Here is a 14177-nt window from a genome sequence, read left to right on the forward strand (position 1 = left end):
AAACTATTTGGAATATTATTAAACTTGCCGCCAGATCTTACATTGGAAATTTGTCATGAAATATACGTCGTGGAACCTGCTCTTGATTATTTGAAACTTATCAATTAAAATCTTGGAAGCTATCTAAAAATTAATTTTCTTTGTGTATGATTTGCTTACAATTTTCGTGGACGAATGACTTTGGACAAGTTCTCTAACTCATTAAGCCTAAGGGTTGTTATCAATATTTTGTTTATTATTATAAACGGCTTTATTATTTTTTTTTTTTGAGTAAAAGATATTATTGACACTAAAAGGTGATGGAGTAGGCTAAGCCGCATCTAACAATAATATGGTTCAAATTCGTCTTTTACGAAAATCGAACCTAAAACCTCTCACTTACAAGTGAAAATGAATATCACTATACTATAGTACTAAGTGACGACTTTATTATATGTTAGTAAATGTACCATATACAAAAAAATGAGAATAAAACTCATATTTTGCATACCTATTTCCATAAGCTAAATATGCTATTTTTGGCAATTCCTCGTGGACAACTGTCAACTGACATGCTTCCTACTTCCTATATCCCATTTTTTTTCTTTAAATTTTATTATTATTAACCAGATGGGGAGAATTCAAAACTATTACAATAATTTAAGAAATAAAGAGTTTCGAACCTGAGACTCATGGATGAAAATCCAACATCCTATCTGCTAGAATATCGACCACATGCTCCTAGATCCCACCTTCTTAGTCTTAAAAATCTCTTTTAAACAAACAATTCACTTAGATCTTCAATTTTGTAACTTGTTCCCAAAAGAAAAAAAAAATGTTGCTTAAACCTTGATCTCTGGATCATGGAAATAAAAATTAAAACAAAGGAAAGAAAATGTTAAAATTTATCGGGAATATTTCGTTAAAACTCTCTATAAATGTTGATTTGGTCCGGCAGCCTCTGGACTTTGGAAATATGACAACCATAAACCATTCGGGCTACACAAAAATAATAAAGACAAAAACGAGGGGAACAACCCAAGATGCCGACGGATTTACCTAGATTGCCAACTTCCGTCCACATTTAACTACAACGCCATTTTCTTGCGTCTTGTACTTATCTTTGAAGTATCGTTGAAGATTATGAATGTCGTCGATTCGATCAAAAACTATGAGACCGTTTGCTTCCCCGCTGCCAACTTTTTCATCCTCCCCAATTCGCTCCACCATATAAGTTGCCACATTGCTCGCATCATCAGCAGGGCGAGCAGCCATCTTCTTCCCTTCGTTAGCTTTTCTGCTTCGTTTTTGGTAAGCAAAAGTTTTACTCGACGACTTATACAAGAAAAAAGTAAAGGAATTAGTTGCTTTCAATATCCATCAACTTTACGTGCTAAATCTACATTATATATATTTTTTTGTGATGAACTCATGCGGTCAACCTATGCAGATTCTTGAACCCTAGATTTGATACCGAAATCGCCGTTTTCAATCGATATTCAAGGATCGAGAATCGGAAGAGATGTATCCAGTTAATGGGGATCATGCTTCACAAAATGGGAATGCGAGAACTCACGAGCCGCCTGTTTTCGAAATCGGAGAAGACTACGATTTTCTGAGGTTGCTGGACAGGCCTAGACCGGTAAGCGTGGAGAAGAAGAGATCATTCGATGAAAGGTCGTTCAGCGAGTTGTCTTTTTTGGGGAGTCCTAGACCAAGCTTTGACACCAATCCCATGGTTTCCGATGCCTGGGAAACCTTGCGCCGCTCTGTAGTTCACTTCCGTGGCCAGCCTGTTGGAACCCTTGCCGCCGTCGACCATTCGGTCGAAGAACTTAACTATGATCAGGTAAACTTTTAATTAAAAATAGAACTGGAGGGACACTACGGACTGAAGCTTTAGAGCTCGTTTAAATGTACTTTTAAAATGTATGAAAGCATTTTTAGAAAAAATATTCTTAGGTTTCAAAAGTACTTTAAGTGCTTTCTGAAAGAAGCACCAGTTATGTGCTTCTTCTGGAAAGCACTTTAAGTGTTTTTTCAGGATTTACTTGTATTTTTATTAAGAAAAGTACTTTAAGTGCTTTATGTAAGAAGCACCAGTTATGTGCTTCTTCTGAGAAGCACTTTAAGTGTTTTTCCAGGATTTACTTGCATTTTTACTAAGGATTGGTTCTAAAAACATTTTCACCAAAAGCGTTTTTAGTCATTTTAAAAGCACATACAAACGAGCTCTTATATAAACTATATATCATAACATAACCAGTTCCTTTTGTGTATACTTCTCTCGAATTAATGTTACAAATTTATTTCATGCTTTTCTTAGTAATCTTTTTGTATAGGTGTTTGTTAGAGATTTTGTGCCAAGTGCATTGGCATTTTTGATGAATGGAGAATATGAGATAGTGAAGAACTTTCTTTTGAAAACACTTCGCCTGCAATCACTGAAGAAATTTGTGGACCAATTCAAGCTAGGAGAAGGGGTCATGCCGGCGAGCTTCAAAGTGCACCATGACCCCATACGAAACTACGAAACCATAACTGCGGATTTTGGCGAGACCGCAATCGGAAGAGTGGCTCCGGTCGATTCTGGATTCTGGTGGATCATATTGCTTCGAGCTTACACAAAGTCGACCGGGGACTCTTCGGTCTCCGAAATGCCCGATTGCCAAAACGGCATTCGCCTCATCCTCGATCTCTGCCTCTCAGAAGGATTTGATACCTTCCCTACCCTGCTCTGTGCTGATGGATGTTGTATGATTGATCGCAGAATGGTTAGTTTACTTGCCCATTTTATCAGACGCCTTCAGTGCGCTAATTACTAATTAGTCATATTTTGCTTTAGTTATAATCTAAACCCTACATCCATTCTTTATCAATGGACACTTAGTCGATAGTAGCGATCAAGAAAAATCGGCTAAAATAATTATAAATTACATCTTAATCGTTAAACTGATCAAAATTAATATTGACAATGTATCGATTTGATATCGATAACGTAACGAGAAGAGATTAACCACTCGTCATATGATATGATTGATTAGTCATGTCATGGTTTTCTTCTTTTAAGTAAGAAGTTCATTTTTATTTTATTAAATAATAGATTGTCGATATTGCATATATTTCATTATCGATTATATGTGTAACAAAATTTATGCCGACACGTTTCATTAGCATCTAATATCGACTTCTGGCGTAGAGAATTTTTGTTTAATCAAAATACGATATGATGTGTATTGCAGGGTGTTTACGGATATCCAATCGAAATTCAAGCACTGTTCTTCATGGCATTACGATGCGCACTGGTTCTGCTCAAGCAAGACAACTGCGGCAAAGAATTCGTAAACCGCATAACGGACCGCCTCCACGCCCTGAGCTACCACATGCGCAGCTACTTCTGGCTGGACCTGAAGCAGCTCAACGACATCTACCGCTACAAGACGGAGGAGTACTCTCATACGGCAGTGAACAAGTTCAACGTCATGCCGGATTCGCTGCCCAATTGGGTGTTCGATTTCATGCCGAGCCGCGGCGGTTACTTCATTGGGAATGTGAGCCCGGCCAGAATGGATTTCCGGTGGTTCTGTTTGGGTAATTGCATGGCGATTTTATCGTCTTTGGCGACGCCGGAGCAGGCATCGGCGATCATGGATCTCATTGAGTCGCGGTGGGATGAGTTGGTCGGAGAAGTGCCGTTGAAGATTTGCTATCCAGCAATAGAAAGTCATGAGTGGAGGATTGTTACTGGCAGTGATCCAAAGAATACTAGGTGGAGTTACCACAATGGAGGCTCTTGGCCAGGTGAACTTATCGCCTATTCACTTATTTGAAACTGCTTTTGTACAAAGTACTTACTCATAAGCGCCTTGTTAAATGGCAAATGAAATTTGACGGAAAATATGTTACGTAAAATAATTTTATTTTTGTGATTGGCGCAGTGCTGCTGTGGCTGTTGACGGCGGCATGCATAAAGACGGGGAGGCCCCAAATAGCGCGACGTGCGATCGAGCTGGCGGAGAGCCGGTTGTCGAAAGACGGCTGGCCGGAGTACTATGACGGGAAGCTAGGGAAGTACATGGGGAAGCAGGCACGGAAGTACCAGACATGGTCGATTGCCGGGTACTTGGTGTCGAAGATGATGCTGGAAGACCCGTCTCATTTGGGCATGGTAGCATTGGAGGAGGACGAGCAAATGAAACCCCTAATAAAAAGATCTGCTTCATGGACCTCTTAAATGTCTTTTTTTTTCTTTTCAATTTTCTTGCTGTATTTATGCAAATGTGTGTTACAATATTGTAAGCAAACACTTTTGGCAATAATCGAAGACCAACTTGTGTTGGTGTTGTGGCGTGGAAGTCTACTGCCACAAGCAAAACTGGAAACGGGTCTTGACTTTGTGGGTTGCATGCCATTTCGCATGGTTTTCTTTTTTTGGAATTTTAACGAAAAACTCCCGGTATTTTTTATTTTAACGAAAAATTATATTTTTATGTTAAAAGTCAATCATGATACTATTCACTTTACCCTTTATTTTGTCCTTATCGTTAAAACTCAAAGTTTTCAAACCCTTTTAATTAGTTTTATTTTATTTTTAAAATTTATTTTATGCATTAAATGGCAAATGTGTATTAGGTAAAAATGAATACTATTAAGCTATAGTTCTAATAGCGAGTCGTTAGGTGATTTGTGTGTCTATACTAAGGGTTAAAAGGTAACAAGGCTGGGTTGATCACTTTGGTTTGGTGAGAATTATGGTTAAACATAATAATGGTGGTAGTGATTTTCATATTTTCGTTTTTTCTTGTGCAGTCTCTCCTTGTGTTTAATTGATTTTTTATATTTAATTTGTTCAATCTAAAGATTAATTAATAAATAAAAGTGTAGTCTCGAGTGATGAATCGTAAGGGAGAAGAACAAATAATGTTTTCGTTTGACATATATTAATTTCTTTTGTAACATGTGTTGTTACAATAAGTTGTCGTCCATTCAAATCATAACGATTTTTTTCCTTTCCCACTATTTTACATCTTTCCATTTGTAAGCAAATTTACAAGTTCCAAGTAAAACCATAATGTTTAGGCAAAGAAAAAGGTAAACTGTAATCACTCATTGTTGAGTGCATTTTTACTTTCTCACATTGATTAATTGTTGTTAAATTAGTTTAAATTTCAAGACGTTTTAAATTAGTTAAACTAAATTAATCTAATGGTGAATTACCTTCTTCCTGGTTTTTCTCATCTGCATGACCCCATTACCTTTAAAATAAGCACCCAATTAACCGTAAAACGAAATGAACTTTTCCCTCCGTTTTATCTCCTCTGATGTCGTTTTACGGCTGGCGGGAACGAGTGAAAAATCGGTGGTGTCGTTTTGTTCCGGAAGCGCTTGGCGTACGTGTCGTTTGCGTGATGGAAACTCCAATGAGGTGGAAAGCGGAAGGTGCAGAAGAAGAAAGTCCCCAACAAATTTTCAAGTCAAATACTTCCTCCTCCTTCACGTTTCAGAGTCGCACGCAAAGCACGATGGGCTCTCTTCTTCCCCTCCACGTTCCGGACGATATTGCTCTCCAAATTGCTTCCTTGTTACCGGTGAGCCGAAGCTCCTCGATCGTTTCGTTTTCTTCCGATGGTTGTAGATATTAATTTTGTGTGTGTTTTTTGTTTTTCATTTGAATTTTTGGAAACGAAGGTGTGGGATTTGTGCGCGTTGGGCAGCTGTTCTCGGTTTTGGAGGGAGCTCTGTAAGTCGGATTGCGTATGGGAGTGTCTGGTACGACGGCGATGGCCTCTTCTGGAATTTTCCGATCATGGGTCGTCTTCTTCTTCTTCCACTGCAATCGAAAAGCCCACGTCCATGGTAATTTCCCAATCGTCAATCAATCAAATTATTTGATCAATTGAAAATTTGAGCTTGTGGCGTGATCAATCCCTAATGATTATCCATGATTTTTTCGGAGAAGGAAGTACGATTTTCACGCAGAAGCCCTCGATCTCATTACGTTTTAGAGAAAAACACTTGAAAGTTCGATTCTTTAGATAAAAGAAACCTAAAGCATATGTTGTAAGTCAATGGTGTTTGTTATACTCTTCTGGAAATTCATGATTTCTGCAGGGGTGGAGGAGCTTTTACATCGAGCTGCACAACGAGAAGGCCGCGATTGCTGCCGCGGTGGTTCAATTCGTGGAGAAATGCTCGTCGTCTGAATCCCTTGAGGTTGGAGAGTATCAGAAGGCGATGCGAAATTTGAACCAACTGCAATTTGGATATCAGGATGTGGAAATGTTTCTTTTCAAACCAAAGCTTACCGTGCTTGTTAACCTACTTGGTTTGCACTACTGCCTGAATTGGCTGAGAGTACCGGTATACACTTCATCACCCTCTCCGCTGATTAATTTTCCGTCGGAATCTACGTTTCCAACTCGTTTATTTTTCGATGAATTCGCATTAAGGCCACTAGCGACCGTACATCGTCCAGTAAAGTGATCCTTAAACGTATATTATCATCCTTACCTAACCTTTTGGGAGCTCACTGGCTTCGGTTCCGTAGGAACTCCGAAGTTAAGCGAGAAGGGGGACAGAGCACTCCCAAGATGGGTGACTCATTGGGAAGTTGCTCGTGAGTTCCCATAAACAAAACTGTGAGGGCGTGGTCCGGCTCAAAACGGATAATATCGTGCTATGTGGTAGACCGAGCCCGGGAAGTAATCCGTCCCGGGCCGGGATGTGACAGTTGAGACTGTGAGGAAAGGGATATGATACTTCTAAGATGATACAATTCATTCTGCCATTGTCGTGCTCGTTTCCTTTCAGCGATTTTTCTGTGCTTTTCCATGTTATAAGACGATACATTTTGTTCTGAAAATGTATGCAGTTCTTGATTTCTCTTACCCTCTCCACTGAATAATTTTCCGTAGGAATCTACGTTTCCAACTCGTTTATTTTTCGATGAATTTGCATTGAACCCTAAACCGAATTACTTCTGTGCTTTTCCATGTCATAAGACGATACATCTCGTTCTGAAAAATGTACGCGGTTCTTGATTTCTCTCAGCCATATTATACATTCTGGAAAAACCTGCTATTGATTTTAGATGCTTATAGTAGTTTAATAACATAATTTGCAGGCTGAATGTGTCCTGAAGGCGCTCCAGAGTAGCAAGATATCGGAGCGGCAAGTTTGTGTAAAATGGTGGACGCTTGGGAGATGGTCACATGGCTACCGCATGCGGGATGAGTTATGTTCCCGGTGCTTCACTCTGTTGGATTTTGGATTGGCCAAACAAGAGGAGGTTCTCGCGGTGCTATATCGAGGCGCCGTTCATGAGGTATTACGCGTTCAGATCTGTGTTGCCGATCCCTCAAGTACATCTTGGTCATGCCAAGGAGCACGCAGAGAGGGGAAGAAGACTTGAAAGTGAATCCCTAAAATCTTTGTACATGTATAATGTCTTCGTAATTGTTGTACAGTGACATTTATACCTAGCCGTACGTGTTGTGTGTATATGTATGTTTTAACTTTCTTCCGCTACTCGGTGTGTATACTCATACTTGTCTGATGTAAATCCGTATACTCGAAACATACGTTGTCAATGCAGAGACCATGAAAATGCTGGAGTTGCTTCAATAACTGCTATTACTTAGCCAAATTCAATTCACTTCCAATCAATCAAACGTTTCAAGGAGCATATCTACAACGAGATCATCCCGGTCTTTTCCAAATCACGGGGTAAATAAACTACGAGTCACTCGAGCGTATTCCTTAACAAAATACGTACTCCCCGAAGTACGAAGATCAGCACCTGGTTGCCAGCCTGGGGGAGGATGAATTCTCCTTTCCGAACAGACAACAGAGGCATTGGAATCCAGAGAAATTCAGAACAAAGTTGTCTGTAAGTTTTCGATGTGGGAGTCGACGAACAAAGTTGTCTGTAAGTTTTCGATGGGCTTCCGACTGAATGAGATAAGATAGATGAAAGAATGTGATGAAAATTTTCACAGGAATGAGCAATCAGCAATCAGCAAAGCCGATGGGCTGGTTGGATTGCAAAACGAAGGGAAAAAAGCGAAAGCCTAGAAAGCTGAAAATTTGAGAAGGCCCAAGAATTACGAACCACCAGTTGTTTTTCCTTTCTGCCTTGTACCGGAAGGCCCAAGATTTTGGCGGTATAAAAAAGTGCTTTGATAGTCACGACCAAAAGGAAAAAGTGCTATCGTCGTTGCTGCCAGTTGCCAATAATGCCAAATTTAGTGAGTAAAAATCTGCTTTCCAGTTCCATTTTTTAGGTCATGAAATATCACGAAACCACAGGCTGCTCATGCAATTGAAAACTACAGGAGGAACACGACAATTGTAGCTAGCTAATCAATGTTGCCAGTCAAATTGTCATTTGGCGATATTGTAAAATGAGCAGATCTTCTTAGGGTGGTTTGGGAGTGAGGTGCTTAAAAAAAAAGCACCCATGAAAAAAAGCTGTGAGGGTTTTAGATGTTTGGTAAACTGAAAAAAAAATGCTTATTTTGGAAGTTGCTGTGAGAATAAGCTGAAATCAAAGGAAAAAGCTGAAGCTGCTATTTGCAGCTTTGGAAAACTGGCTTTTTTTTCAAAGCACACGGAGCTACAGTGCTCCTTTAATGAAAAGACCAACTATCAGACTGTTTTTTTTTTTCCAAAAGCACTTTTACAAAAAAGTTTATCAAACACTTTGCTGATTTATTTCACAGCCGCTTATTCTCACAACAACTTTTTTTCAAAGCACAGCAATACCAAACCAACCCTTAGTCAGTCCTCCAGCCTCTGGCTACGGGAGGTGACGGATCCAGAATTTGAATTTTGTGAGTCTCATTATTAAAGGTTTAAGTTTTTTAGATAAAAACAAAACGCAAAATGCGTAATAAAATTTCAGTTTATTTACTGAGACATTTCGTCGAACGCTTGGTGAGTTTATTGTCAACAGCTTAACCAAGTTGCGCACATGTTAATAGATAATGAAATATGACGAACCAATCTGATGAGTGCTATTAAAATAATTTGAAGAGTGTTGTTGACATAACATGCGAGAGACATTTGCTCTAACACTTAGTGCACACAAAAATGACCGGTATCAAACATTTGCAGGGTCCTGATAAAACCTTCACTTGTATATTTTTCAAAATCTGAGTGATTCCGCGACATCTATGTCCCAATATGCATCCGTCACTTGTTGTGTGGTCTCATCTCATTCATTTGAGATAAAGCACAAGTCCCCCTTTCTAAGTGCAGGTGTGGCCAATCGGGCACATGTACTTCATCCAAATATTTTATCGTGTAATTAAGAGTATATTTTCTTTTTCTTATTTCTCTTATTGATTCATATGACGAGGTTAAAGAGATAGCGATAGTCGAACAACAACGATCACCAAAGCTAATTTGTACATAAGTAAGACAACACATAATTTCGAGCTTTGTAGATGCATCACTCTTATATAAGGTTAAATATTTGTTTGCTTGGCAAATACTAATTACTTGATTAGATGTTTGGATGGAAAATGATTGGGTCCAAAGCCAACTAATAATCCACTACTAACCACTTCATTAGTGCCTTTTGGTTTGGTAGTCGACTCCACTTCATATATATATAAGTTGGGCAGAAGAGTCCATTATCCATCCTATCACATTTAAAAAGACCTGTCACTTTTCTGGCCAGCCAGCAAAAAACAAGAAAGGACCATACACGGCCTAAATAAATAAAAATCCATATATAGAATGGCTTGATATTTATGGAAAGGGATCCTACCATATCCCTTCTTCTTAATCTATTAAGTTCTAAAATTCGGACAATTAAAATATAATTAAACGACTATAAAAAGGGATTCATTTTTAAAAGTTATAATAACTTTAGCCGTTTGATCAAATTTCAATAATCTGAATTTCCAAACTTAATGGATTAATAAGAAGGGATTCGGAAATGATACATTTCCATAAATATCAACCCAATTCTATATATGGATTTTTTTATATTCAATTACCTTAATTCTCAACTATTTATCTCAGCCACCTGATTTTAAAGCAGTACATGTATCTATCAACCCAAGATTTTTGTGTTTTCTTTTTTGTGCAGGCCTGGAATATAACTTTAAAATTCACCTTTTTAAAGTTATATTTCAGAGTTTCGAACGCTATTCTAATTTATCTTTATTTCTGAGTTAAATCAAGTGAATTCTATTCTAATGTATATTCGGTTATGTCAAGAGATTTGGCTTCGGATCTCTTCCACCAAGATCACTGATCAAGTGATCCGGACCTTGAAATTTCATTCAACAGCCCACATGTTTTGATTCCTTAAAAGCTATAATAATTTTTTGCAGTTGGATGAAATTTCAAAGGTCCGAATCACTTGATCCGGTGGTCTTGGTGGAAGAGATCTTGAGATGATCTTTCTTAGATATTTGTATTGAAATGAATAAAAAATGAAAAATTGATTGATTGCCCATGTCTTGCAACTTAAGCATACTTAATAGCAAGGTTCCATAATTAACAGCTAAGCTAGATTCACTAGCTTGCTTTATATGCATAGGGAAGTCCGATAAGTCCACCTTAATTTTCTGTAAATAGTCTTCTAGACTGTGTGCGTGGTGTGTGCCTTTATCTATCTAATTCGCCATTTTGCTACGCGACAAAGAATAAGGAAAAAATGAAAACATTGAGAGTATGAATTTCACATCGAAAAAATGGGAGACTTTCATGGGCTTAAACGTAATTAGCTTACTCTCTATTGTGATGGATCTAGGATTTAAACTTTGGACGATTCTAGTGTTAAAAAGTCCAAGTTTTTCAAAAAGAAACAGAATGCGAAGTCTGCAAAAAAAAAAAAAAAAAATCAGTTTATTCACCAAGGTATTTCTTTAAAAACTTAGTGGGTTTGTTGTCATCAGCCAAACTATGTTGTGCATATGTCAACAGATATCGACATATGCTGAAGCAATCTAATAAGTAATATCAAGAAAATTTATCGAGTGTTGGCGACATAATCTGTGGAGATATGTCTAGCAGTCAGTATATCGAACACTTAGTGAGCACAAAAAAAACATGTACCAAACATTCTAAACATTCTCAGAAGACGTTCACATGTATATTTTTCAGATTTTAGTGGTCTTATGACCATCTTGATCCTAATGTATATCTGCTCCTGACTCTTTATAGTAGAACCCAACTTCCTTCAAACAAAAAACTCATCATTAATTTTCGACGTGCATGATTACAATGAATGAGCTACTACAACCTAAGGCCAGTTGGAAAGTTCATCCTCACGAAAGCAATACAAAACGCAAAGATGATAGCTTTACTCATCGTCCAGGCACAGGATTCCAAAAGCTTTTACAGGACTGATGCCTTATATTTTCTTTTCATGCTTTTGCCTTTTTTTTCCTTAATATTTTGGCTTCTTTATTATTCTCCGCCAATTAGCATATGCCACACGTACCCACCCAGCTGGCAAACTCCTGCCCTATAAATAGGGAAGCCATGCAAATGAAAACCACAGGGTAATACCACTACACGTTAAGCTTAGTTTCAATTAGGTTTGAGACGAATATAAGTAAGGAAATAATTAAATCTCGTTAATCAGCAAGCCATGTCGGCCATCTCGACCTCATCAAGGGTTGTGATTGTTTCACTACTCTTTTCCCTTCTTGTTCTCACACTTGTCGAAGCTGATGAGAAGGTAATTATTTATTAAGTTTTCGCTTAATTATAATTAGCTACGTAGTTAATTATCTGCTAGCTTCATCTTTTGTTTTTCGTGTTTTATAAGCTAGCTTTAAGGTGATATATGCATGTTTTTATATATGCTTTGAATTTTCAGGTAAACAACAATCCAGAACAGACTTCTCTCCTCAAGAAAATCGGTAATTAAGTAAATGTTTATTTTTAGATTTTTCATCTGGACTTGTATAGTACTGCAGTGTTTGATTGAACGTAAATATATATATGTAGACTGTGGCGGAGCATGCAGTGCTCGATGTCGTTTATCATCGAGGCCTCATCTCTGCAAGAGGGCATGCGGGACTTGTTGCCAGCGTTGCAGCTGTGTTCCTCCAGGTACCGCCGGCAATCTTGAGACCTGCCCGTGTTACGCCACCCTCACCACCCACGGCGGCAGACGCAAGTGTCCTTAAAACAATCCTCTATCTTGAAACTCAAACAAACGTGCTCGTGTAGGGCATGCAGGTGCTGTATATGTGGGAATTGAAGGTGTTCATGCCTTCAGGTGAATAAATAATATGTTTCGAAATAAATAAAAATGTCACTTTGTGTTATTAAAGCTACATAAATTGCTTGTAAGTATGTTATTCTTTTTCTTCTTGTTCAAATATGACTCTTCCATTTCGATGTTGTTAGTAAAACGTCATGAAAAGGTATCCATAAGGAATTTATTTTTGGGGCCATAGCTCACGATGATCATGCACTTTTTACAATGGACAAGCCTTGTTCAATTTGAGCACCATCCGACCTTATACAAGTACAACATACATTCGATGACTTTTGTAAGAGTGGAATGACTATCTTTTGAAGATCTGTGAATCGTGTCCGTTCATCATACATTGTGCGATTAGTTTTTGTCAAGTATTTTTGTGTTTAATTTAAAAAATAAAATTTAAAAAAATTTATGATCGCACGATGTATAATAAACGAAAAAAAAGGACAAATTCTCGAGATTCTTATGAAAAGAATCAGGCGAGGATCCGGATTCGATCACGAGGACTGAGCTGTCCATAAGGAAAATTTTGGACCATATGGTCTCTCACAAGTCAATGCAGTTGAAGTTGAAATTGACGTGCCCACTTTACTCAAAACTGAAAAGCCTAAATTATATCATGGGCCTTATTTTCAGTGACCCAGAGCCCAATCCCGCCCATTTTGCATAATTAACAAGCTGAAACTCGAATTTGTAAGTGCCGAAACCCTGACGACAGAAACGTCTGGATTGTGAGGCAGATGCAAGTAATTCTTAGTCATACAGACACAGTGCTTAATTTGTTACTCAATTAGGATGTGACCAAAATTATGACCTGGATTAAGTTAATTAAGCAGTTTAACAACTCTTAAAACTGTCTCCTTCCATACACTTACATTTATACGTATACTTGTACCTCACTCAATTCTCATGCATGCATGCATACTTGGACAATTTATTGCATTAAACTCATTTAATATCACCATTGAATTTTTCATGTTTTTTATTACTGTAATGCTAGGGAAACTATTTATTTAAGGGAACTTTAACGAAAAGCACCCGGTACTGTTCACTTTAACGAAAAACCACATTTTTACACTAAAAAGTCAATCCTGGTACTATTCACTTTACCCTTTATTTTGTCCTTATCATTAAAACTCAAAGTTTTCAAGTCATTTTCATTAGTTTTCTTTTTATTTAAACCATATTTTGTAACTCATATAACGTGATTTTGTAACCCGTAGGCCTTGCATGGTTCCGTCCTCATACGACAATTCTTGTAATTGTGTTCATGCATGTATTCGTGTGTGTTATTGAATTTTTGCTATCAGTTATGTTTTAAAAAAACTTTGTCATCGCGGTGTCACTGAATTCAATGACCTCATATCCCATAACCCTCATGAACGTCTCTATAAATATCACACCAGTTTTTCACTTTCAAACCACACATATTCTCAGTTCTCTAACTCTGCATATCCTCCGAGAGACTGAATATTTTCAAATACTCCAGGGCCAAAATGATGTTGAAGGTTCCGATCGCTCACGTTCTTGTTTCTCTTCTCGTTCTTCACCTCGCCGCTGATTCCAGTGAAACTGTACATTATTACACTACTTAATCCTGTTTTTGTAGTATTATGTTCAAAGCTTTTGACTAACTCAGGGTGACGCATTTCAGGTGCCCACAACCTTCGCTGCAAACCTTCCTCCTCATCCAAAAATAGGTATTAGTTAATTAATTAACTGCTATATACTTTACACTAATCAAACCACTTAATTATATGCTTATATAACTAAACATGGCAATATTTACAGCCTGTGATGGAGCTTGTGCTGTGAGGTGTTCAAAATCGTCGAGGCCTAATCTGTGTCATAGGGCATGCGGGACGTGTTGCAGTAGATGCAATTGCGTTCCGCCTGACACTTTCAACAACTATGACGTATGCCATTTGTTATAGAGACATGACCACTCGTGAAGGAGAACACAAAT

The 14177-nt window shown here is 38.0% G+C and overlaps 3 protein-coding genes across 3 annotated transcripts; all 3 read left to right on the forward strand.

Annotated features, from left to right (window-relative positions):
- Positions 1-1501: 1501 nt before the first annotated feature.
- Positions 1502-4213, forward strand: LOC103440330 (probable alkaline/neutral invertase B). Its single transcript, XM_008379004.4, has 4 exons — positions 1502-1828; positions 2322-2753; positions 3222-3780; positions 3918-4213. Exons 1-4 carry the CDS (start codon positions 1502-1504, stop codon positions 4211-4213), a joined length of 1614 nt encoding a protein of 537 aa, XP_008377226.3.
- A 1159-nt stretch (positions 4214-5372) lies between these two features.
- Positions 5373-7585, forward strand: LOC103440253 (uncharacterized). Its single transcript, XM_008378919.4, has 4 exons — positions 5373-5567; positions 5668-5835; positions 6091-6339; positions 7103-7585. The coding sequence occupies exons 1-4, from the start codon at positions 5388-5390 to the stop codon at positions 7388-7390; spliced, it is 885 nt and encodes a 294-aa protein (XP_008377141.3). The 5' UTR covers positions 5373-5387; the 3' UTR covers positions 7391-7585.
- A 3630-nt stretch (positions 7586-11215) lies between these two features.
- On the forward strand, positions 11216-12287 carry LOC108173811 (gibberellin-regulated protein 1-like). The gene is made up of 3 exons (XM_029098150.2): positions 11216-11677; positions 11819-11861; positions 11950-12287. Exons 1-3 carry the CDS (start codon positions 11588-11590, stop codon positions 12129-12131), a joined length of 315 nt encoding a protein of 104 aa, XP_028953983.1. The 5' UTR covers positions 11216-11587; the 3' UTR covers positions 12132-12287.
- Positions 12288-14177: the final 1890 nt, after the last annotated feature.

Source organism: Malus domestica, chromosome 08 (assembly GCF_042453785.1).
Source record: "Malus domestica chromosome 08, GDT2T_hap1".
Taxonomy (NCBI): domain Eukaryota; kingdom Viridiplantae; phylum Streptophyta; class Magnoliopsida; order Rosales; family Rosaceae; genus Malus; species Malus domestica.